Raw genomic sequence first — 22,734 nt, 5'->3', positions numbered from 1 at the left:
TGGAACAGACTTTTATTGTGAATGCTGGTCTGCTCAGTCCATGGCCACGGTCAGTGGTAACTAAAACACTTGGAAGTAGAGAAAGGGGACAGGCAGTCGGGAAGCAGGAAGCCAGAGGGCTGGGACAGCACACGGGCGAGGCTGAGGGAGGCCCAGCCAGCTGGGGGTCTGCCCGGCAGAGGAGCACGGCCCCCATCCGCTGGCCCTCGCTCAGCTGGGGCTTCCACGCAGCACCTCTGCTGGCCTGCGCCACCCCCCTCTCCGCGCGAGGCTGCTGCGCTGTCCTCTCCACACCCCAGCTGGGGCTTCAGAAGCCCAGGTTCGGGCTGTCCCTGTGCCTGCAGCGGCTGTGGGGCCACATGGTGGGGATGGAGGGGTTCCAGTCTGCCTATCAGAACACCCCGCCCCCACCAACAGGAGGTGCCAGAAAAGATGACCCCGAGCAGGCGCAAGTCCCAGTCACCAGCGCCCAGAACCCAGCCAAAGCCACAGCCTAGCAGGACTGGGCTCCTGGACGAGGCTTGAGCAGCCAGGGCCAGCCAGGCAAACAGGATTGTCTCCAAGGGAAATCCCACAGCCGTCTTTGGGTCAATGTCCCAGGTCAGAGTCAGGGACCGGAAGTGGCTGACAACCCAATGGCCACTCCTGTCTGCACGTCTCCAGGTCACAACTGAGACGCTTTTGGCATTACCGGCTCGAGGGAGAGAGAAAGGAAGCCACGCTCTGCCTGCTGGGTCCCTGCTCTGGCAGCAGCAGACACCGACTCCCAGAAGCCCCTGAGCCCAGAGTCCGGCTCCATGGAGGGGCGTCCGGGTGCCGAGAGGAGGCAACAGCGAGGCAGGGAAGCTCTGTGGGCTCTTGACACGCTCGAAAGGCCCTGAGGATTCTCACCCAGACAGACACAGGGATGGACGGACGGACGGACGGACGGACAGGCAGGGCCGGCCCCCAGAGGCTGGCGGCCAGCCACGGGGGAGGAAGGGGAAAGACACAGGGCCCTGGCCAGCTGCACACCGCACCGCACGCACACGCGCGCACACACACACACATGCTAAACAGAGACAGAAATATATAATAAAAAGAATAAAAACTAAGGGCCCAGATGTACAAAAAAAAGTGAGTGAGGAAGGAGGCAGGGAGGAGGGCAGGAGACGGGCCCCTGCCTCAGCGTATAAATTACAGCCCCCTGGAAAACGGGGGTGCTGGGGGCGGGGCGGGCCGAGCTGCGCCCAGCTGGTGAGCGGTGGCCAGAGGGGGCTCCCGTGGTGGTGGGCAGGCCGGGTGCAGATTCAGCAGCCGCTGGCAGGAGTCACGCAGGCCCCCTGGGACTTCACTTTGTGGCGCTGGCCCCCTCGTCGCCGGCCCCCGCTGCTGGGTTTAGGCTGAAAGAGAAACGGGCCGTGAGAAGCACACGGCAGGCGGGAGCCCCCGTGCTCAGCACTGCCCGTCCGCAGCATCAGGCCGCCTTGCAGGGCAGCAGGGACACGCGTGGCAGCGGTGCAGGGTCTTTCAGCGGAGTACAGCAGGGTGGGAGCCGCACTGGCCACTGGTGACAGGGGCACGAGAGGAGCCACAGGGACGCCTCCTTGTGAGGAGGAAGGGAGTCCCCAACGTGGGGCCCAGGCCACCTCCCCGCAGAGGCGTGCACACCAGGGGCAGGGACTCCCCCTGCTGTACGTAGCACAGGCCACATTCTCTCCGCCCACGAGAGGGAGACCTGCGCCTTCTCTACTTCATTACACCAACTGCATGAGCTTTGTGTGGGCCACATCTCAGTCGGAAGCCCCTGCCCTCCGGGAGAACAGCTCCGCCGGACGTGCGGGCCGGAGCCCTGGTGCCAGCGCCTCCTCCCAGCTACAGCCACACCCCCGCCACTGGCCCGAGGCCACCAGGGGCCCACACGCACCTGAGGCAGGAGACCGCTGGACTGGCTGGCCCCCGGGGGAGCGGCTTCGTCTCCAGGCAGAGGGGCCCCTGCAGCTGGGCCGCCGGAGGGGCCCCCCTCTTCTCGCTTGGTCAGGGGGCCCCTCTTTGTTGACTGCATCTTTATCTGCGGGGGCTTGGAGTTCATGGGGGAGTTGTTGGTGGTCTGCAGCAGCTGCGGGAGCCAAGGGAGGGAGGGTGAGGCGGGGGCGGCAGGCAGCAGGCGAGCTCGGCACCCAGGCCGCAACCCCACCCTCTCATTCCCGCCTGGCCCGGCCAGGGCAAGGCTGTGGCCAAGGCCGGGCCGGAGGCAGTGGGGGTGGAGAAGCGTCCTTGCCCCCACCCTGCGCGCAGGACCCCCCCACTCCGGGGCCGACACCACACTTGCTGTTCCTGCAGGGAAGCTCAGCCCAGCTCCCAGGCCAGGCCCGGTCTGGGGCAAGTCTGAACTTGTGGCTTCCCAAAGACACCGAGCGGCTGTCTCATCAGTGCTCAGAAACCTTCAGGACATCTTCCCTCATGGCCTGACTTCAATCTCAAAGAAAGGGAGGTGGCCCCAAGGCACAGCAGCCTACCACAGGCCTCCCAGGACGTGACCCCCCCGCCACGGAGTGTGTGCCACAGACCTCCCAGGACGTGACCCCCCTACAGAGTATGTGCCACAGGCCTCCCAGGACGTGACCCCCCCCCACAGAGCGTGTGCCACAGGCCTCCCAGGACGTGACCCCCCTACACAGAGCGTGTGCCACAGGCCTCCCAGGACGTGACCCCCCACACAGAGTGTATCTACAGGCCTCCCAGGACGTGACCCCCCCAGGGAGTGTGTGCCACAGGCCTCCCAGGACATGACCCTCCCCACGGAGCACGTCTACAGGCCTCCCAGGACGTGACCCCCGCCCCCTACAGCCCAGGGTCACCGGAGGAAAGGCCCCTTGAGGGCCGTGGGCAGGTCTCCAGCACACACCGACATCTCAAGCCTCAGGGGAACGCACACCCACTCCCCGTCACTTCCTGCCACCCGGGCCAGATGCCCTGTGCTGGCGGGCGGGGGAAGCCCGGCACAGGCCCACCCCGGCCAGATGCCCTGTGCTGGCGGGCGGGGGAAGCCTGGCACAGGCCCAGCAGCTGGGAGAGGACGCTGCTCCTACCGGTCACCGTGGAGGACGCCACGCCCCACCCCCACCGTCTCTCTTCCCGTCTCCACCACAGCCCAGGACAGGAGGCCCAGGGACAGCAGGAGGCACGCGTCAGCGCTGCGCCCCTGCCCCCGGGGGCGAGGCCATCCCTCAGGGTTCCTCAGGTGCCCACGGCCGCTGGCCCTACCTTGGTGATGGTGCCGACAGCCTTGGTGCGGCCTTCCCGGAACACCAGCCTCTGGTCGATGTGCAGGTACTCGGGGGTCTTGATGAAGCGGAAGTGCACAGTGGCCTTGTCCCCAGTGCGCAGACAGTCCTTGTCCATGCTCAGAATGGTGGCCGTCTGCCTGATGCTCCCGCAGTGTACTGCCAGGGAGCCAGCGGGTGAGGACGGGTGAGGACAGGCTCACGGTCCCGTGGTCTTGGGAGGGGCTCACGCGGCGGGGACGGGGCTCTCTCTGAGGGGCTCCCTCGCTGGCACTCTCTCCCCCTGCCCAGGCTCTGCAGACAGCCCGGGCCCCTGCACGCTGACTGTGCCACCTGCCCTAGCCACCTTCGTTCCCAGCTCCTGGGCGCACAGCCGCACTCGGCACACCCGTGGAGGAGGCACCGTGAGGACTCCCAGGGCTGTGCCCCGGGTGAGAGCGCGTGCCTCGCGGGGCCTCGGCTGCAGCTGCAACCACGGGGCTTGGGCACCTTTCTGGGGCGCTCAGCACCCAAACACCTACCCATGGCCTGGTAGCGCGGGCTAATGGTGGTGGGGTGGTGGAGGACGAGAATCTCGGCCTCAAACTCCCAGGAGGCTTGGGGGTTCAGGCGCGGGGAGACCATCACCATGCCCTTCCGGATGGACGAGCGCTTGATCTGCAAGAGAGGGAGCCCAGCCCTGGCACTGCCGCCACGGCAACAGGCCTCCGGGGGCCGATGGCACAGGACAGGCCCCTGGCGGAAGCCTGGAAGCTGCCCGTGGGGGTCGGGGAGGAAGGACGGCAGTGGGACCTAGCACCGGAGCGCACAGAGGTCCCCTTTTCCTGGCTCATCTGGCTGGCGGGAAGGTAGGTGCCCCAGAGCCGGCACCTCCCCGAGCCCCAGGAGACAGAAGGGGCTGACTGGGGAGGGCATCTGGCGTAGACCCCAGCCCACAGCAGGGCCGTGTCCTGCTGCCACGTCCTGGCTCGAGCCTTGAGCACGTCCTGTGTGCCTTAGGCAAGTCAACGGCTGTCTGAGCCCAGCACGAGGGAGGCGGGGGCCCCTGGGACCCGGGCCGCTCACCTTCTTCAGGGCGAAGGAGGCCGTCTGGCCGCCCCGCACCTCCTTGACGGGCATGCGCTTCCGATGGATGGATTTGACGGCGATGGACAGGAAGTTCCCCAGGGGGTCTGGGCCCAGCAGCAGGGTGTCGTTGAGCTTGATCAGGCCCCTCAGCGTCGTGCCCGACACCACCGTCCCCACTCCCTGAGGAGGAGACGCTGACCTGGTGAGTCCAGCCCGGCCGGCCCGGCCCACCGCGGCTGCCCGGGGAAGCGGCCGCCCGAGCCACGCACCGGGACGGAGTAGGTGTCGTCGATCTGGAACTCGGCGGGCTCCTCCTCCCTGTAGCTGGTGCGGGGCGACAGGAGGTTGAGGAACATCTTGAGCAGGTCGAGGTTTTCGCCTGTGACGTTGGAGATCTGGAATATCGGGCACATCCTGAGCGGCAGGAGAAGAGAGGGGAGGAGAGGGCGCTCAGGGGCAGCTCCTGCCCCGGCACAGGTGGACGTCGCACGAGGCCCCAGAGCAGCTGCACCGCCGCCGCCCCCACCTCTCCCTCACCCGCCTGGGGGCGGGGGCTCCACCCCAGCCACTCCCGGCCAGACCTGCTCCCAGGCCGTCTCCTCTCGAGCAGTTTGTCCCTGACACCTGTCCCCCGCTCTCTGTCCCTCCACCACGGCCCACCTTCCACGGCAGAGGGGCCGCCTGCACCCCTGCACACGCAGGCTCCTGGGCTCCTTGCAGACGTCCCTTTCGAGTCCCTGTGAGAGCCGCCCTCCGTGGTCTGGCCCCCAAGGGTTTGCTCACGCGATCCTCCGTCCCGAGCTCCCCCCTCCTATCCGGCACCAAACCCGCGGGTCTGCAGAGCGCATCTCCAGGACGCCTCTCCCAGGAAGCCCCTCCCGCGTGGACACTTCCCTCCTTGCAGTCCCGACAGCTTTCTGTATCTGTCCCACATGACTGCGTCTGGTTTTCCAGAGTCATCTAGATGGGCCCTATCTCTCCTGTGTGGGGTGAATTGACCTCCCTGAGACCAGGAAGCAGACTGTGGCGCGGCGGTCAAGCTGCCACTTCAGCATCTCTGCGCTGGTTTGAGCCCTGGCTTCTCTGCTCCCAATCCCGCCTCCCACTAATGCACCCGGGAGGCAGTGGCTGAGGGCTCAAGTCCCTGCCGCCCATCTGGAAGACATCAACTGAGTTTCAGGCTCCTGGCTTTGGCCTGGCCCAGCCCTGGCTATTTGTAGCCATTTGGGAAGTGAACCAGGGGATGGAAGTTCCCTCCCACCCTGTCTCTCCCTCTGTGTCACACTGCTTTCAAATATATAAATCTTGTTAAAAAAAAAGTTGGTAGAAAAGAGCCTGCACAGAATGGGCTCTTAGTGGAAGTGGGGTGGTCTTCAATGTGCCCCCTCTGCTGGCCAGCTGGTGGTACTGACGATTGCACGGGGCTGGGCACGCACCCGGAAGCCAGGCCACGTCAGGCAGCTCCGCTCCTCAGAGGCAGGGGCTCTGGCCAAAGCAGCAGGGTGAATGCAGGTCCCCAGCGGGCCAGCTTCCCAGGGCAAAGGGAGGAAGGCCGAGGGCCGTGCGAGGCGGCGCCGGTCCTCCAGGTCTGATGAAGAGCCCACACCACTTCCAGAACGAGCCAATGCCAGCTTAGGGAGATGCTGCACACCGAGTGCATGAGGAGCCAGAAAGCCACGGTGCGTCCCCCCCCCAGCAGACGGCTCGGCGTCGCGGGCTCCACACACGCCAGTTCTAACACTCGCAAGACCACCTGGGGAAGGTCCCGGTCCGCCCATTCTACACACATGGATTCCAGTTCGGGGCGGCCAGCGCCTCGGGATCTGGGCACTTGAAGCCACCCGGGCAGACAGGAGCCTCCCACTGCCTCCGAGCTCTGACAGGGAGGGCCCGGAGCCCCCGAGGCCGCGCCGGGAGGCGGCCCCGCCTCACCTCTCGGAGCTGAAGTTGGAGGCGGTGACGACCACGTCGTCCTTGCTCTGCACCAGCACGGGGATCTTGCGGCAGCCGGGCGACTTCAGCAGGCGCTGCAGGAGCTTCAGGGTCTCTGCGAGCCAAGCGCAGCAGGGTTAGGCGCAGCCCGGGCCTTGGCCAGGCATCCAGGGGCCAGACAGGTGGGCCAAGGCTGAAGGCCACACTGCCTGGGCGCAACCCTCGGTGGCACAGGCTGCTGGAGGAGCCGGAAGGAATCTGCTCACGGGGCCCCGCGTCTGGGACCGGGACACGGCTCCAGCACTTCTAGGAGCCCACATCCCGTAAGCGAGGAACTCAGGGGACCCGAGGAGGGCCGTGGGCGTCCCCAAACGTGCTGCTTCCGGGAATGAGTCGCATCCGACAAAGGGCGCCGAGACCCCGAAGGACGGCTCTGGCCCTGCAGTCCACAGCCGCGGCCGTCCTGCAGCCCGGGGGAAGCTCGTGTGGCTCACACCGCAAAGCCCAGCTCCCTCGGCTGGGGCCACGGGCAAAGAGGGCCAGTTAGGGACCGCAAGGATCCTGTACCTCAGACCAGGAGGAACAGAGGGAATCACGCGAGGCCCTACTCAGACCAGGAACTGAACGGTCTGGCAAGATGAACAAGAGTCTGGGCTGATGGAAACAGGTTAGCGTCTGAGCAGAAGACAAGGAACAAGACCTGGGGCTGAAGCCCAGGCAGCAGAACACCAGGGAGGTACAGAGGGTGACGGCCCAGACAGACGGACACTGCACAGGAGTGATGGCCCAGACAGACGGACACTGCACAGGGGTGAGGGCCCAGACAGACGGACACTGCACAGGGGTGACGGCCCAGACAGACCACAGCACAGGGGTGACGGCCCAGACAGACGGACATTGCACAGGAGTGACGGCCCAGACAGATGGACACTGCACAGGGGTGACGGCCCAGACAGACCACAGCACAGGGGTGAGGGCCCAGACAGATGGACACTGCACAGGAGTGACGGCCCAGACAGACGGACACTGCACAGGGGTGACAGCCCAGACAGATGGACACTGCACAGGGGTGACGGCCCAGACGGACCACATCACAGGGGTAACAGACAGACGGACACTGCACAGGGGTGACAGACAGACGGACACCGCACAGGGGTAACGGCCCAGACAGACGGACACTGCACAGGGGTGACAGACAGACGGACACTGCACAGGAGTGACAGCCCAGACAGACGGACACTGCACAGGGGTGAGACAGACGGACACTGCACAGGAGTGACGGCCCAGACAGACGGACACTGCACAGGGGTGACGGCCCAGACAGACCACGTCACAGGGGTGACAGACAGACGGACACTGCACAGGAGTGACGGCCCAGACAGATGGACACTGCACAGGGGTGACGGCCCAGACAGACCATGTCACAGGGGTGACAGCTCAGACGGACACTGCACAGGGGTGACAGCCCAGACAGACGGACACTGCACAGGGGTGACGGCCCAGACGGACCACGTCACAGGGGTGACAGACAGACGGACACTGCACAGGGGTGACAGACAGACGGACACTGCACAGGAGTGACAGCCCAGACAGACGGACACTGCACAGGGGTGACGGCCCAGACAGACCACGGCACAGGGGTGACAGACACTGCACAGGGGTGACAGCTCAGACGGACACTGCACAGGGGTGACAGCCCAGACAGATGGACACTGCACAGGGGTGGCGGCCCAGACAGACCACGGCACAGGGGTGACAGACAGACACTGCACAGGGGTGACAGCTCAGACGGACACTGCACAGGGGTGACAGCCCAGACAGATGGACACTGCACAGGGGTGGCGGCCCAGACAGACCACGGCACAGGGGTGACAGACAAATGGACACTGCACAGGGGTGAGAGCTGGACACTGCACAGGGATGATGGCTCAGACAGACGGACACTGCACAGGGGTGACAGCTGGACACTGCACAGGGGTGACAGACAGGCTGAGCCAGCAGGGCGCTTCACTTACCTTGCAGGATGTTGGCAGGACACATGTCAATCTTGGTGACTACCACAAAGACAGGAACACTGAGTGCCAAAGCCAGGCCCAGGTGCTCCTTGGTCATCCCCACGATGCCAGCGTTGCTGCCCACCTGCCCCAACACAGAAAGAGCTGTCAGCACAGAGACAGGCAGTGCTGCTGATGGCACGGGGACTCAGAAGGCCGGGCCGGGCTGGGCCCTGTGCACTGAACCTCCGACTCAACGCCAGACTTGTCAACCGTAGAAAGGACAGACCCTGACTGTCTGGGAAGTCAACAGCCGCATCATCAAGGTGGGTTCAGCTCAACCCTGTCCCTCAGTTTCCCGCTAGGGGTCACTGGAGGACTACATGGCGCAAGGTACACAAAGGTCCAGCACACAACTAACATGAACTCCGTGTTCAGGCAATGGTAGCTGACGTTACTGCTACTATGCTTCCAGGAACAGCAAATACTTCTGAGCCCTGGCCTACAGACTGACTAATTAGGACACATGTACAAAGTGTGTCACATGAAATAAAGAAAAAATGTTATCTGTTGATAGGGGACAATCTCCAAGATGTTTCTTTTTTTTTTTTTTTTTTTTTTAAGATTTATTTTATCAGGTCTGGCGCTGTGGTGTAGTGGGTTAAGCCTCTGCCTGAGATGTCGGCATCCCATATGGACACTGGCTCCAGTCCCGGCAGCTCCACTTCCGATCCAGCTCTGCTGTGGCCTGGGAAAGCAGTGGAGGATGGCCCAAGGGCTTGGGCCCTGCACCCCATGGGAGACCAGGAGAAGCTCCTGGCTTCAAAACCACCAGAAGAAAGGCATCTACACGCACATGTCCACCACGCACACAAAGTGTCGGCCTCCGCAGACTCTAAGCTGCGGGTTCTGCTGTCCATTCTGCCCCCCCTCCAACTCTGAAAGCCTGGAACCTCACGGACAGGACCCCACACACAGGAGACTCCGGGAGGAAGTTGGGGAGGCAGAGGGAGCCACCTCACACAGTCGCCTCCCTGCGGGCCCTTCCCGCCACGCCCCACACAGTCGCCTCCCTGTGTGCTCCGTCTGACCCCCCCCCTGCACAGGACCCTCCCCCAGTGACGCTGCTCTCCCGGCTGACCCTGCTCACTTTTCCCACACCAAGACCCCTCCCCAGTCTTCCTCCCGAGCTCCCCTTCCCGTCAACCTCCTCTCCAATCCAATCCAGAGGGCTTTCTCCTCCCAGCCTTGGTAAGTGGTCTACTGCTCTGCCGTCTACATACTGTAAATTATATTTTTATTTGTAAAAAAATGTGATTTACTTGAGAGGGAAAGAGAGAGGAAGTGGGTAGAGAGAGGGAAGGAGGAAGGCAGGGAGGGAGAGAGAAATCAATCACTCCTGTCCGCTGGTTACTTCCTAAATGCCTGCCACAGCCGGGGCTGGGCCAGGCCAAAGCCAGGAGCCAGGGGCTCTGTCCAGATCTCCCACGTGAGTGGTAGGGACCCTCGTATTGAACCAGAATCTGCTGTATCCCGGGGTGTGCATTAGCTGGAAGCAGGAATTGGGAGTGGAGCCAGGCATTCCTCCTATGGGCGCTGGTCAAGTCCCGGCTGTCCTACTTCCAATCCAGCTCCTGCTACCACACCTGGGAATGCAGGGGAGGATGCCCACGTCCTTGGGTCCCTGTTCTCACATGAGAGATCCAGATGGAGTTCCATGCTCTTGACTTTGGCCTGGCCCAGCCCTGGCTGTTGCAGCCATTTGGGGAGTGAACCAGCAGATGGAAGCCCTCTCCCTCTCTGCCTGTCTCCCCACCTCTCACTGTAACTCTGCCTTTCAAATACATAGCAATCTTTAAAAATAAACAATAAATTGGCCTGCATACCCTTCTTGATATCCATCGAACAACTGCCCCAACACCAAACACCTACGGATGTTCTGTGAAGCCCCCTTCCCCGGGAGCAGCTTCCCTTCGCCCACTAGGGAGAGCAGGGAAGGGCCCGCGGGCGACGGGCGCTGCCCTGCCCTGCACCCCCAGTCTGAGTGCCGACAAGCTGCGTCTGGGGCGCCCTGATCAAGTCTGCTTGGAGCAGATGCTCGTGTTTACTACACGTAACGCAGGCAGTAGGGGAACCGGGAAACAGTGCCGGGCCGGGAAAGGACTCGCCAAAGGAAGACCTGGCCCTCTGGCTGTCACCCCCGCCCGTGGAGCTGTGTGCATCCAGAGAGGATGACGGGCAGGGCACAGATGACCCAAGGCAGCGCCTCTGTCCCTTCCCGTCCCAGTTAACCTACACGGTGATGGTGAGCTGCTTAAATGCCTACTCGCCAGTCTGCCAGCTCCACAGGAGCCCTGGGGCCGGCCTGTTCATACCAGGTCATCAGGCCTGGCAGTGCCGGGCATAGACGCCTCTCACCAAGGGCTTGTGTGCCGGCTGAGCCTCCCCTCTCCTCCCCAGCGCTGGCAGAGGCCACCCCAGGCCCTCTGGGTACCTTCCCATGACGTTCTCCTCCACCTCCTCAAGGCTCCCCAGTCTGAGGGTGCCACCCACAGCGGCCTCCTCACAGCCCATGCCCTCGGAGAGTCCCTCCTCCACGCCGCGATGTCTGCCAATGACGCCTGGGCTTTCTCGAGAGGATCCCCTCCCGGCCCCGTGTGGGGAGCGCGCGAGCTTGGTGCCTCGAGAAGACCGGGCGCCCTGCAAATCCTGCCTCCCCCAGCCAGTGTCAGAGCCCAAGCCAACAGGCCTGCACCCGCCCCGCACCCCACCAGGCGGCCTGAGCCCCGGCTCGGCAGCACCCCACACACCATAAGCATGCAGAAGTCGGGCAGGTGGCCAGTCATGCCGAACACGGTGGTCTTCAGGTACTTCTCGTGGCCGGCCAGGTCGATGAAGGTGATGACCTTGGAGGACCTCTCACAGATCTGCGTCCACTCCAGGCCGCCGCCGTGGCTGGCGGGCTTGTTCACCACGTTGCCCTCGCTGTCGAAGCCCAGGATGTCGTTGCCCACGCTGCTGGTGCGGCCAGATTCGATCTCATGCTTGTGGCGGAAGAGCTTCTGGCGGGCAAAGCCGCGGCCGTTGTCCAGCTCCCCGTGCGTCAGGACCCCCAGGAGCGTGCTCTTGCCAGCATCCACGTTGCCCACGACCGCTACCCTGTGTGTACACGAACCCACACACCCGTGAGAGTCAGTGGGCGAGAGGTGAAGAGCGAACTCAGAGCCCCCGGCCCCTAAATCCTGGCTCGCCCGAGCCTCCCGGCACATGCAGTACCCAGGAGGAACAGGGCCCCATGGTAGCCACCCCCAGAAGAGCCAGAGTGCTCCCCGCCCAGGCTCCGGCCTCACAGGCTGATGGGAAGCACACGGGCCGGGCCCTCGCCACTCGTCAGTGCTGACACGGAGGGAGCTAGGACGGCCCTGGACGCTGGACCCTGGACGCTGGCCTCGCCTTGGGAAGGGCTGCAGCTGCCACGCCCTCTGTGAAGCCCCACCCTTGCCTCACAGCCGGGCGGCCTCCTCACCTGACCTCCAGGAAGTCATTGTCTCCCACTCGCTTGCGCACCAGGTAATCCCGAACACGGCCCCCAGCCTCTTGGCGCTCCCGCAGGAGGATGACGTCGGCCTCGATCTGCTCGGCCATGCTCTTCACCGTGGCGTAGGAGGCCTCCATGTCTGCCTCGCTCAGCCCGTACTCAGTCCCATCTGGTGACAAGAGCCCAGACGTCAGCAGGAGGGGACCCCGACCAGCCGGACACCCCGCTGACAAAGGCCCTGCCTGGTGCCCGAGAACACGGCGAGCTCTGCCTTACGGAAAACGGAGGCACGTGCAGCGCAGGGCAGGGCAGGGCCACGACGTGGCCACCGAGTGGGGCGCCAGGCAACACGTTCGGCAGTAACCTCCGAGACCCTCCTCGGCTCTGTGCCAGCCCCATGCCGGGCACTGGGCATCCAGGCGCCCTCGTGGGCTCACAGTTGCGCAGGAGAGACGGGGAAGGAATTGACGGCAACACAGTGCAAGTGCCGTGCCACGCATCCAGACCGGCGAGGCGAAGCGCACGGCCTGGGGCACGCGAGGGCCGCCCGGCGGTGCCCTGCTGGGTGTCTGGGGCGAGAGGCGAGCTGGCAGAGAGGAGGACGCACATCCTGGCCGAGGAGCAAAGCCCGGAGTGTGGCTGACCCTGGCACACACAGGGGCCTGGCAGCGCTCGGTGTGTTCAGGAGGTGCTGGTGGAGGAGGCGGGGCTGTCACAGCAGGGCTCCCTGTGGTTCAGGAAGCTCTCCGGACAGAGAGAGGGAAGCAGCAGGCGGGAGACCGGCGGGGGGAGTCTTCCGGAAGGGAGAAATGAGGAAGACAGGGACGGCGGGCAATGGCAAGGGTGGAAGAATTATCAGAGAGGGACCTGCAGCTGTGACGGCTCAGGTGACATGTCCAGCGAGCAGCTCAAACAATGGACGAGGGAGGCAGACAGACGGACAGGCCGACCAGCCGCTCAGTCTTCACGTGCCTCCTGCAGGACACCCTGTGTCAGGCACGCCCCACGTGACTTAGTCCCTCAGCCTGAGCCTGCGTCCCTGAGCCAGCCTGCTCTTTCAGCACCCCCAAAGGCCTCGGAGCACCAAGGATGCTCCCTGCTCCTCGTCTTTCCTCCCCGACAAATGAGTTCAGGTCACCCCTAAACATAGAGAAGCCAAATATCCCTCATCCCTGATTACCCACAGAACTGTCTCCTGTTCTTGCCTGCCCCATCAAACACCTCGAGGAATCGACTCTGCCCGCTCCTCACCACTGCCCTCTGGACGAAGGCCGTCTCCGACCTCATCGATGGCCTTCCACCGCCAGCCCCTGAAGTGCCTCCCACACTGTCCCCACTCCTGCCCTGAAAAGCAGGCGTGCCCAGGCGGTCCCCAGGGACCTCCCCCTTGACGCCACCTGTCATTTTCAAAGCTACAAAAACATTCGTGTCTGACATAGTCCTCGTCCCGGGGCGCAGGAATCCACTTTTCTCTTGCCTGGATAGTAATTTCTGAGTCCCACGTCCAGACGTCACCACCACCCCACCCTGGCAACCAACAGCCTGGACGCTGTCCCCTTCCTAAGTGCTGTGTCCTCACCCGAGGCCGAGGGAGGCAGCACGGTGGGGTAAGTGCACCAGAGGGGTCTCAGAGCCGGGTGGCAGCAGAGTGGCCCCGGGAGCTCGCCCCCCCTCCAGCCAGGAAGCGGCAGTGTCCTTCCACCCCTCCGGCCACCCAAGCTCGACAGCCTCACCGGGCCAGTCTGTTGACAGAAGCTTTTGAGTGTGCCCATCCTCTTGTCTGTGCACCCTTCCTGCTGACCCACAGCCACCAGCCTCATTCGGGCCTTTGTCTGTGGGAATCGGCAAAGGACACCCTCGGCTGTCTTAGCTGACCTGGCTCTGCCCTCGCTGCAGCCTGCAAGACCCACACGCGGACACTCCCACAGAGCCCAGCGCTGCCGTCCCCTCCCGGCCAGAGCCTGCGAAGCGTCCCCCAGGCCCCGCAGTGCTCACCCCAGCTCCCTGCACGGCCCAGCCCTCACCTGCCCCCAGCTCCTGCATGGCCCAGCGCTGCACCTGTGCTGAGCTTCGACCTAGAAGCCCACGAGCACGCCACTCCTGCGCCGCTCCTGCCAAGTCCGAGCTCGCGTGCTCAGAGGCCCCACCGTGCTGAGTCTCCCTCACGAGTGCGCCACGGCCTGCCTTGGGCAGCAGCGGCCTGCATACACGGCCTCCCCACGACACACCCTGAGGACAGGGACGGCATCTTGTTCATTCCCTGGTGCCCCAAGAGGGATGCTCTCCTTTACTGAGCCCTCAAATGTTTATCAAACGTGAAACAAAGGGGGGCTGGCACTGCGGCACAGTAGGTTAAGCTACTGTCTGTGGTACCAGCATCCCACGTGGGCAATGGTTCAAGTCCTGGCTGCTCCTCTTCTGATCCAGCTCTCTGCTGTGGCCCGGGAAAGCAGTAGAGAATGGCCCAGGTCATTGGGCCCCTACACCGGTGTGGGAGACTCAGAAGAAGCTCCTGGCTCCTGGCTTTGGATGAACCTAGCTGTGGCCATTTGGGGAGCGAACCAGCGGATGGAAGATCTGTCTTTCTGTCTCTCCCTCTCAAACAAGTCTTTTCATTTATTAAATAAATGCACACAGAGGGAGCAGCGGGGCTGAGGAGTGAGCCGAGAGCCGCGGGGCTGGAGGGCTGTGCAGTCAGCACTGGCTAACCCCACCCCGCCTTCTCCCTCTCCAACCCCCACCCCTTCTGCATCAGGCCGAGCAGCCCTTTCAGGGCCTGCTCCACCCCAGGGACCCTCCGCCGCCACCCTGTCCGCCAGGGCGCTCACAGCACCCTCTGCCTGCTCCAGCTCCCACTGCACACTGCACACTGCGCTGAGGGAATGGAGACAGAGGCCCAGGAAAGCCCCTGGGGCCCACCCCGCGGCATTTCCCCGCTCGCGAGGCTGCGGAAGCCACCCAGACTCTAGGGGAGACGTCTGACTCCTTGGGCACGGCACCCTCGGGCCCTCAGCACCCCGGCCCTGCCTCCTGATGGCCTCTCCTCCCGACACTCCCGCCTCACTGGAGGACTTCTGGCCCGGCGAGCAGTTTCCTCTGCCTGCCCCACCCCACTGGTCTGGGAGCCTGCTCCTCTCTGGCCTGGCCCCAAGCGGCAGCTCCTCTGTGCAGCCTTTCCCGACCGCCCCACAGACACTGGACATGTCCCCTACGTTCCCGGAACTTCTAATCCAGGCCACGGCTCCTCGAAGGTCAGCACTCAGCACCTGAGGAATGAACAGGCTCTTTTTGAAGGAAATGTCACAGCATGTCAACTACAACCTGGGGCCCTTCCTACCGCGGGGTGAGTGTGAACGGGGCGTTGGAGCCCCGGGACGCCCGCGGGGTGACTGGGAGTGAGGCGTTGGAGCCCCGGGACGCCCGCACGCCGTGTCGGAGTGCCTGCTCGACCCAGCTCTGTTTCCCATCCAGCTTCCTGCTAATGTGCACCCCGGGAGGCAGCAGGCGATGCCTCAATACTCAGACCCGTGCCACTGATTCGGGAGACCCAGATACAGTTCTGGGCTCCTGCTCTCAGTCTGATCAGCCCAGCCCTGGCTTTTGTGGGCATTTCAGTAGATAGAAGCGCTCTCTCTCTCTCTCTCATATAAAATAAAAACAGAAATTTGCTTTATAGACTTCTTTATTTACTTGAAAGGCAGAGTTACAGAGAGGGAGAGACCGAGAGATCTACCATCTACTGGTTCATTCCCCAAATGGCCACCAACAGCCAGGGCTGGGCCAGGCCTAAGCCAGGGCCCAGGGGCTTCTTCTGGGTCTTCCACGTGGGTGGCACTGGCACCATCTTTTGCTGCTTTCCCAGATCAGAGGTGGAGCAGCTGGGACACATGCACCCGCGGGGGATGCCAGTGCTGCAGGCACAGGCTCACCCACTAGGCCGGAACACTGGCCCTGAAATTTTTAAAAAGTTACTACTGCAAAGCCGGCGCCGTGGCTCAATAGGCTAATCCTCCACCTTGCGGCGCCGGCACACCGGGTTCTAGTCCCGGTTGGGGCGCCGGATTCTGTCCCGGTTGCCCCTCTTCCAGGCCAGCTCTCTGCTATGGCCAGGGAGTGCAGTGGAGGATGGCCCAGGTGCTTGGGCCCTGCACCCCATGGGAGACCGGGAAAAGCACCTGGATCCTGGCTCCTGCCATCGGATCAGCGCGGTGCGCCGGCTGCAGCGGCGGCCATTGGAGGGTGAACCAACGGCAAAGGAAGACCTTTCTCTCTGTCTCTCTCTCACTGTCCACTCTGCCTGTCAAAAAAAAAAAAAAAAAAAGTTACTACTGCAACTACTACTGCTAGCTAACGTTTGAATTCTCATTCAGTCTTCGCTATTACACCAGAGGACAGAGCCTATCATTATCCCCACATTGAGACAAGAAAAATCAACAGAAACCCAGATCTGCCAGGCTGCAGGCCCTAACTACTAGGCCACACTGCCGCCTCCCAAATTTTTGACCTTAAATTTAGAGACTATGTACTTAAAGACCACAGTGCTCTACACTGCTTAGAATTTAAAAAAAAAAAAAAAAAAAAAAAAAGCTGAATATCCAATTTCTGAGGTAGGGTGGGGAAGGAGTCATCACGCCCACTTCAGAGGAGGGTGAGATAAACAGGCCAAGCACCACCACTCAGGCAGTGAGCGACACAGCAGGCTCCAGGGGCCTGGCACCGCTGCAGTCCTGTTTAACCAGTTACAGCCCCCCCCCCCCGATTCCAGCAGGAGTCACTGCACCTAGTAGCACCCCACCGGTGGGTGCAGGGCAGTGTCGGGTGTGTGGGGGCCGTAATGAGCGTCTGCCGGCTCCTGCTCTGCCCGGGAGGGTTAATTAGCCGAGCGCTGCCGAGGCGGGGACGACGCGCTGGGTCCACATTAAAGGGTGAGGGGAGGAACCCGGGACTTCAGAGAGCAGGGCTGACCCACAAGTGGCTTCTGGAATTCCACAGGCACGCGCGACTGCTGACGGCTCACACGAAAGCAGGCCGGACACGCGTGCAAAGAGCTTTACAAAAGGCTCCCGCGTCCTCTGCCACCAGGGAGGGGCCTCCTCTGACCTGACACCGGCTGCCGAGTGCGGCACGTGACGGCGCAGCCAACGCCTCCCCGTAACCCGTCTGCCTGTCTCTCCACCACGCTTTCTTTCCGCGCTAAGACCTGTGGCCGGGAAGGCGGCGGCAAGGACGGGAGGGCAGGCAGAGAAGGCAGGCCAGCGTCTGGGCAGGAGCCCTCCTCCAGGCCCTCTCCTGCTGAGGCTGCCTGCGCCTGAGCTGTAGGGAGCAGAGTCTAAGTATCCCAAACAACTCTGCAACAGGGTCAAGCCTCAGAAGACAGTGAAGGAGAACGTCAAACAATCAAGGGGTGGTTCTGAGATTTCCCCCATGCTGAACTCAGAGCACAAGAGGGCCACCTCCTCACAATCTACACTGGGCAAGCAGCCTGCCATCAGCAGAGATAACGTCCCAGCGAGCGCGAGGGGGCGGAAACCAGCGGCGAGCAGGGGGAACGGAGCGCGATATCCTCCGGGCTCCGCCACGGGCGAGACTTCCTCCGAAACACGGGGCGCCATTCTGGTGAAGAACCGGAGCCTTCCAGAGGGCGATAAGCCCACACGTCTGACGGGAACTCGTGGGGAGAGAAGAGACCGCACTATCGCCGCTACCCAGACGGAACAGCTGGTGTGGTCTGGGGCCAGACAAGCTGGCCAGGAGAGGGATTCTGGGCATCTTCTCCGGCCAGCTTCAGGAACCCCGGAGTCCTCGGACGAGCAGGAACTCAGCAGCAACGGCTCTGCAAGCGGCCCGGAGGCCAGGGCCGCCCACTCTGGGCTCACTGGGACTCGCTGTTAGGGGCAGGGCCGCCCACTCTGGGCTCACTGGGACTCGCTGTTAGGGGCCAGGGCCGCCCACTCTAGACTGGGACTCGCTGTAGGGGCCAGGGCCGCCCCACTCTGGGCTCACTGGGACTCGCTGTTAGGGGCCAGGGCCGCCCCACTCTAGACTGGGACTCGCTGTTTGGGGCCAGGGCCGCCCCACTCTGGGCTCACTGGGACTCGCTGTTTGGGGCCAGGGCCGCCCCACTCTGGGCTCACTGGGACTCACTGTTAGGGGCAGGGCCGCCCACTCTGGGCTCACTGGGACTCGCTGTAGGGCCAGGGCCGCCCACTCTGGGCTCACTGGGACTCACTGTTTGGGGCCAGGGCCGTCCCACTCTGGGCTCACTGGGACTCGCTGTAGGGGCAGGGCCGCCCACTCTGGGCTCACTGGGACTCGCTGTAGGGGCAGGGCCGCCCCACTCTGGGCTCACTGGGACTCACTGTTAGGGGCAGGGCCGCCCCACTCTGGGCTCACTGGGACTCGCTGTTTGGGGCCAGGGCTGCCCCACTCTGGGCTCACTGGGACTCACTGTTAGGGCCAGGGCTGCCCACTCTAGACTGGGACTCGCTGTTAGGGGCCAGGGCCGCCCACTCTGGGCTCACTGGGACTCGCTGTTAGGGCCAGGGCCGCCCACTCTGGGCTCACTGGGACTCGCTGTAGGGGCAGGGCCGCCCACTCTGGGCTCACTGGGACTCACTGTTAGGGGCAGGGCCGCCCCACTCTGGGCTCACTGGGACTCGCTGTTTGGGGCCAGGGCTGCCCCACTCTGGGCTCACTGGGACTCACTGTTAGGGGCAGGGCCGCCCACTCTGGGCTCACCGGGACTCGCTGTAGGGGTAGGGCCGCCCACTCTGGGCTCACTGGGACTCGCTGTTAGGGGCAGGGCCGCCCACTCTGGGCTCACTGGGACTCGCTGTTAGGGCCAGGGCCGCCCACTCTGGGCTCACTGGGACTCGCTGTAGGGGCAGGGCCGCCCACTCTGGGCTCACTGGGACTCACTGTTAGGGGCAGGGCCGCCCACTCTGGGCTCACCGGGACTCGCTGTAGGGGTAGGGCCGCCCACTCTGGGCTCACCGGGACTCGCTGTAGGGGCAGGGCCGCCCACTCTGGGCTCACTGGGACCTGCGTCTGCTTCCCCTCCTTTCACGCAATGGGGAGTACTGCAGGTGGAAGCCAGGAGCATTCACTGTGCTCTGCGGTCTGAGAAATCGCTGCAACGGACACTCGGCGGCTGGAAGGTTGGGAAGGAGGGAGAAGGTGCGCTGAGGAATGTTCACATCAGGAAAGTAAGGAAAGCTCGCTCACCTGATCCCTGCCCAATGACATATATGGTCTCTCCGCTTCCCTCGTCCATCCTCTCCCACATCTGCCGGAGCAGGCTGTCATACTGCTCTGCGGTAGGGCTCACTAGCACCAGCTAGAAAAGAAACCAACAGCCTTAGGACCACACCTCCTCCGAGAGCACCAGAGCCAAAGCTCACCAACGCCCGGCACGCGGGCCCTCACACCCTTGCGTCTCTCCGCGGGCAGCCTCTGAGCCCGAGCCCTCACCTGAGCCGTCTACACTGAAATGGCCCGTCTGGGCTGCCACCCACAGCAGAGGGCACCGACAGCCTGCCTCTGTGCTGGGGGCGGGGGCGGCAAGTGACTGGGCCTGAGCATCTGGTCCTGGTCCTGTGGGTAAAACACACGGCAGGGCCACTCCCTGCAGGCTGACCCGGACACCCACAGGACAGGCCCAGCCTCCATCACCTCCACCCCAGGCCGGTGGCTCCCAGACCAACAGCTCTCTGTGCCATCTTGCCTTGGCCATCTTGATAATCTGGGAACCAGCAGTGAGGACTTCCTGCCAGTCTCATCCTCAACACACCTCCGTGCCACCAGCGTGAGCACCAGCACTGTTACCGTGCAGGTTTCTGCCCAGGGCCTTCAAGCCCCAGCTGTTTACTTGGGGAGGCCATTTACCAACAGGCATGCCAAACCCCAGCCTCTAACTACCTGGGTGTGACCTTGGACAAAGAACTTAACCTCTCCAAGTCCCAGTTTCTCAATCTGCAAAATGGAGATGCAACAACTGGTATCTAAGGCCACCGTGAAGACAAAGGTAGGGGCAGGTGTTGCAGTACAGCGGGCCAAGCCCCCGTTGGGGACGCTGGCATCCTGTGTGGGAGTGCTGGTCTGACTCCCAGAGCCCCTGCTCCCCACCCAGATTCCCGCTAAGGCGCCTGGGAAAGCCAGGCGTGCATGAAGGTCCAAGTACTGGGACCCCTGTCACCCACTGAGTTCCTGGATCCTGGCTCCATCCTGGCCCAGTGCTCTGTGGGCGTCTGGGGAGTGCACTAGCAGGTGAACACATCTCAAAATCGGAAAACCCCACAAAAAGCAAATGTACTAGCAGGAAAGCCCCTGCCCACAGCTCGTGGTCACCTGAGCACTCCCGGGGAAGCCTTCCCAGTGGGGTCCTGCCACTGTCCACTACCTGTTTCTGCCTTTGGAGGCTCCGTCCCGAGCATGGGTCCCGCGCTCGACTGTACCGGCCGGTTCTAGCTTCTAATCTCGGGAATCAACTTACTCGCCCGTCCCTTCCCTCCCGCCGCACCTGTTCCCTTGGGTTCCCTGCCCAGGATGCCCCTTCACCTCTGCCCTGCAGCTCCCGCCCAGCACCTCCCCTGCACCGCCCGGTCAGCTGCCTCCTCGGACCCTGCGATGGCTGCCTGCACGCTGCCTGGTCGCACTGTATCACACGCGTGCACAAACACACATGCACACACACACGTACACACACACACACAGCCGGCCGCCTCTCTCCCAGCCTGGCCACCCTCCCTCCCTACAACACTAGAAGGGCCACAAGGACCACTGTGACAGCCGGGAGCTAGCTGGCTTCCGAGGGCTCAGCCGAGCCCACAGGGAGACGCAACAGCTGGAACGCGGCTTGCTCCGGCTGTGGGGAACCCGTCTCCGCCTCAGGGCCCGGTAAGCTATGAAAACTCACAGGCGCTGCTCTCCATCACCTATCCCGCAGCAGGCAGGTGGGCTCAACGAGTTAGCAGCTACCCGGCACCCCCAGCCCCTACGCCAGGCACTCTGTCAAGCCCAGGCAGCCGAGACGAGAGGCTAAGACCCTGCCCCAAGGTCACAGCGCCCGTCCCACGGCGGGACAGGGAGGGGAGCTCGGGCCTGTCCGTCTCCCCGGCTGGCACTCGCTCCTTCCGCGGCCACATCTTAAACTTACTTTGCATTCCCCGCTGGGCCGAGCAGATGGCCAGCCCCTGCCTCCCTGCACGGCAGCCCGGAAGACTCGCCGAAAGACGCCCCTTCGCGACGGCCCCCACGCACGCCGCGAGGCCCACTCCCACCTGGTCTGGGTGGGCGCGCCAAGCAGACGCCCCTCGGCTGCGCGGCTACTTTCTGTTTCCTTTCCCGAGACCAGGAGTGGCCGCGGCGGCCAGTCCCGCCCACCTGTCCTCCCCGCGCCCCACTCCGGGCCAGGACCGCTCTCGGCCCGGGGGTCCCATTCCCGGGGGTCGGCGCGGGGACCGGGACCGCGCGGCGCGCTGCCGGCGCCCGGCGCCCCCGTTCCACGTGGCGGAGCCGAGGGGTTGCGCTCTCGGCGGGAGCCGGCAGGGCGGGGGTCGGCCCGGAGGCCGGGTGGGCGTCTCGGGGGGACCCTGAGGCGGGCCCCTCGCGCCGCCGGCTCCCGCGCGCCCCGGAGACGCGCAGGTGGGCGGGCTCGGCTCCCTCTCGCCGCTCGGCCCTGCCCGCGGACAGGGCAGCCGGCCGGGCCCGCCGTCGCCCCGGAGTCCGCCCGCCCCGGAGTCCGCCCGGCCCGCCGCCCGGCCCCCTCAGCCCCCGCCGCCGCCGCCGCCCGGGCCTACCTTGCTGGTGAGGTCCAGCTCCGGCTCGCCGTTGAGCGCCTCGCCGTCCTCGCTGCAGTCCGAGTCGAAGCCGCCGTGGAGCCGGGCGGCGGCCGCCGCGGCCCTGGCCGCCCCCGGGGAGCTGGGCTCGGGGGCGAACATAGAGGCCGGGACCGGCGAGTCCATCGGGGAGCGACTCCGCTCCGCCGCCATCTTTAATAACTTAGGCTAATTCGCAGCCGGCTTCCCTCCCTCCGGCCTCATTTGACTAATCTATGCAGGCCACGCCCCGCAGCAATAATGTATGCGAAACCTCTGCCGCCTAGAGGGCGACACGTTATCTCTAGCTAAGAAACAATCGACCCGCCTTCTCAATCACCAATCACGGCGGCCTTGTCAAGGCACCTAATGAATAATTAATGAGCCCAAACCCCAACAACAAATGTCTGCGACGTCACGCGCCTGGAGCCCACCGAGGGCTGGGGCAGCAGGCTGTACACGCTACCCGCCTGGCGCCTTCCCGCCAACGGGAGCAGAGCGGAGTCTGACTGACGCAGCAGCCACCCAATGAGAAGAGAAGCAGCGACAACGTCGCTTCGCACCGCCCCCCTTCACTCTCCCGCTTTCCAGAGGCGGCGCTCAGCTTCCAAGTCCTGCAAAACAGCCGGAGGCGAGCGTCTTCCGATGATGGACAGGGCCACGGTCCAATCCGGTCCGCGGATAGGTCCCGCGCCTCGGGCCTCGGCTCTCGGAGATAGTAAACTGCAGACTCCCGCCCAATTCCGTGAGGGAGATGCTGGCTGGAACAGGATGTCCGAGGCGCTGGCACGCTCCGGGCAATGCTAATAGTACGATCGATGCGGCGTATTCCAAGAGTTGTAATACTATAGCAGCCAGAGCGAGGCGATTAATTAAGCGCTGACCTCAGGGAGAAGTCTCCATTCATTGCCTCGGGCATCTACACGCCGTGTCCAGGTGGTTTCCTAAGGGCTGCTTTCCCAGAGTGTCAACAGTTGTGGGAAACCCCAACCCGAAACGCCCAGAGCGCGCATTTCTGTGTCGTAAATTCCTGTTTCAAACCAGGCTGTCTTGGCGCGGGCCCCTCCTGGCGACACCGGAGCCGGGGTTTGCACCGCAGGTGTTTTCAACCGTGTCCCGTC

The 22,734-nt window shown here is 63.9% G+C and overlaps 1 protein-coding gene across 1 annotated transcript; it reads right to left on the bottom strand.

The window, feature by feature from the left end:
* Position 1: 1 nt before the first annotated feature.
* GTPBP1 (GTP binding protein 1) lies at positions 2-21,815 on the bottom strand. Its single transcript, XM_008257032.4, has 12 exons — positions 21,596-21,815; positions 19,023-19,134; positions 11,787-11,967; positions 11,071-11,419; positions 8,282-8,405; positions 6,267-6,381; positions 4,604-4,748; positions 4,332-4,514; positions 3,788-3,923; positions 3,247-3,425; positions 1,907-2,098; positions 2-1,382 (listed from the first exon to the last, which is right to left on the bottom strand). The coding sequence occupies exons 1-12, from the start codon at positions 21,785-21,787 to the stop codon at positions 1,290-1,292; spliced, it is 2,001 nt and encodes a 666-aa protein (XP_008255254.2). The 5' UTR covers positions 21,788-21,815; the 3' UTR covers positions 2-1,289.
* Positions 21,816-22,734: the final 919 nt, after the last annotated feature.

Source organism: Oryctolagus cuniculus, chromosome 11 (genome assembly GCF_964237555.1).
Source record: "Oryctolagus cuniculus chromosome 11, mOryCun1.1, whole genome shotgun sequence".
NCBI lineage: Eukaryota > Metazoa > Chordata > Mammalia > Lagomorpha > Leporidae > Oryctolagus > Oryctolagus cuniculus.
The sequence above is the reverse complement of the archived record's forward strand: the minus strand, read 5'-3'. Positions and strand labels throughout refer to the sequence as shown.

Excerpts from the sequence above, each read along its gene's own strand:
- GTPBP1 (XM_008257032.4), bottom strand. The coding sequence starts at position 21,787 with ATGGCGGCGGAGCGGAGTCGCTCCCCGATGGACTCGCCGGTCCCGGCC. Across the intron at positions 6,382-8,281 it reads TCCTGCCAACATCCTGCAAG|AGACCCTGAAGCTCCTGCAG; the intron begins GTAAGTGAAGCG and ends CTTGGCTCGCAG. Across the intron at positions 4,749-6,266 it reads TCCAACTTCAGCTCCGAGAG|GATGTGCCCGATATTCCAGA; the intron begins GTGAGGCGGGGC and ends CCTGCCGCTCAG.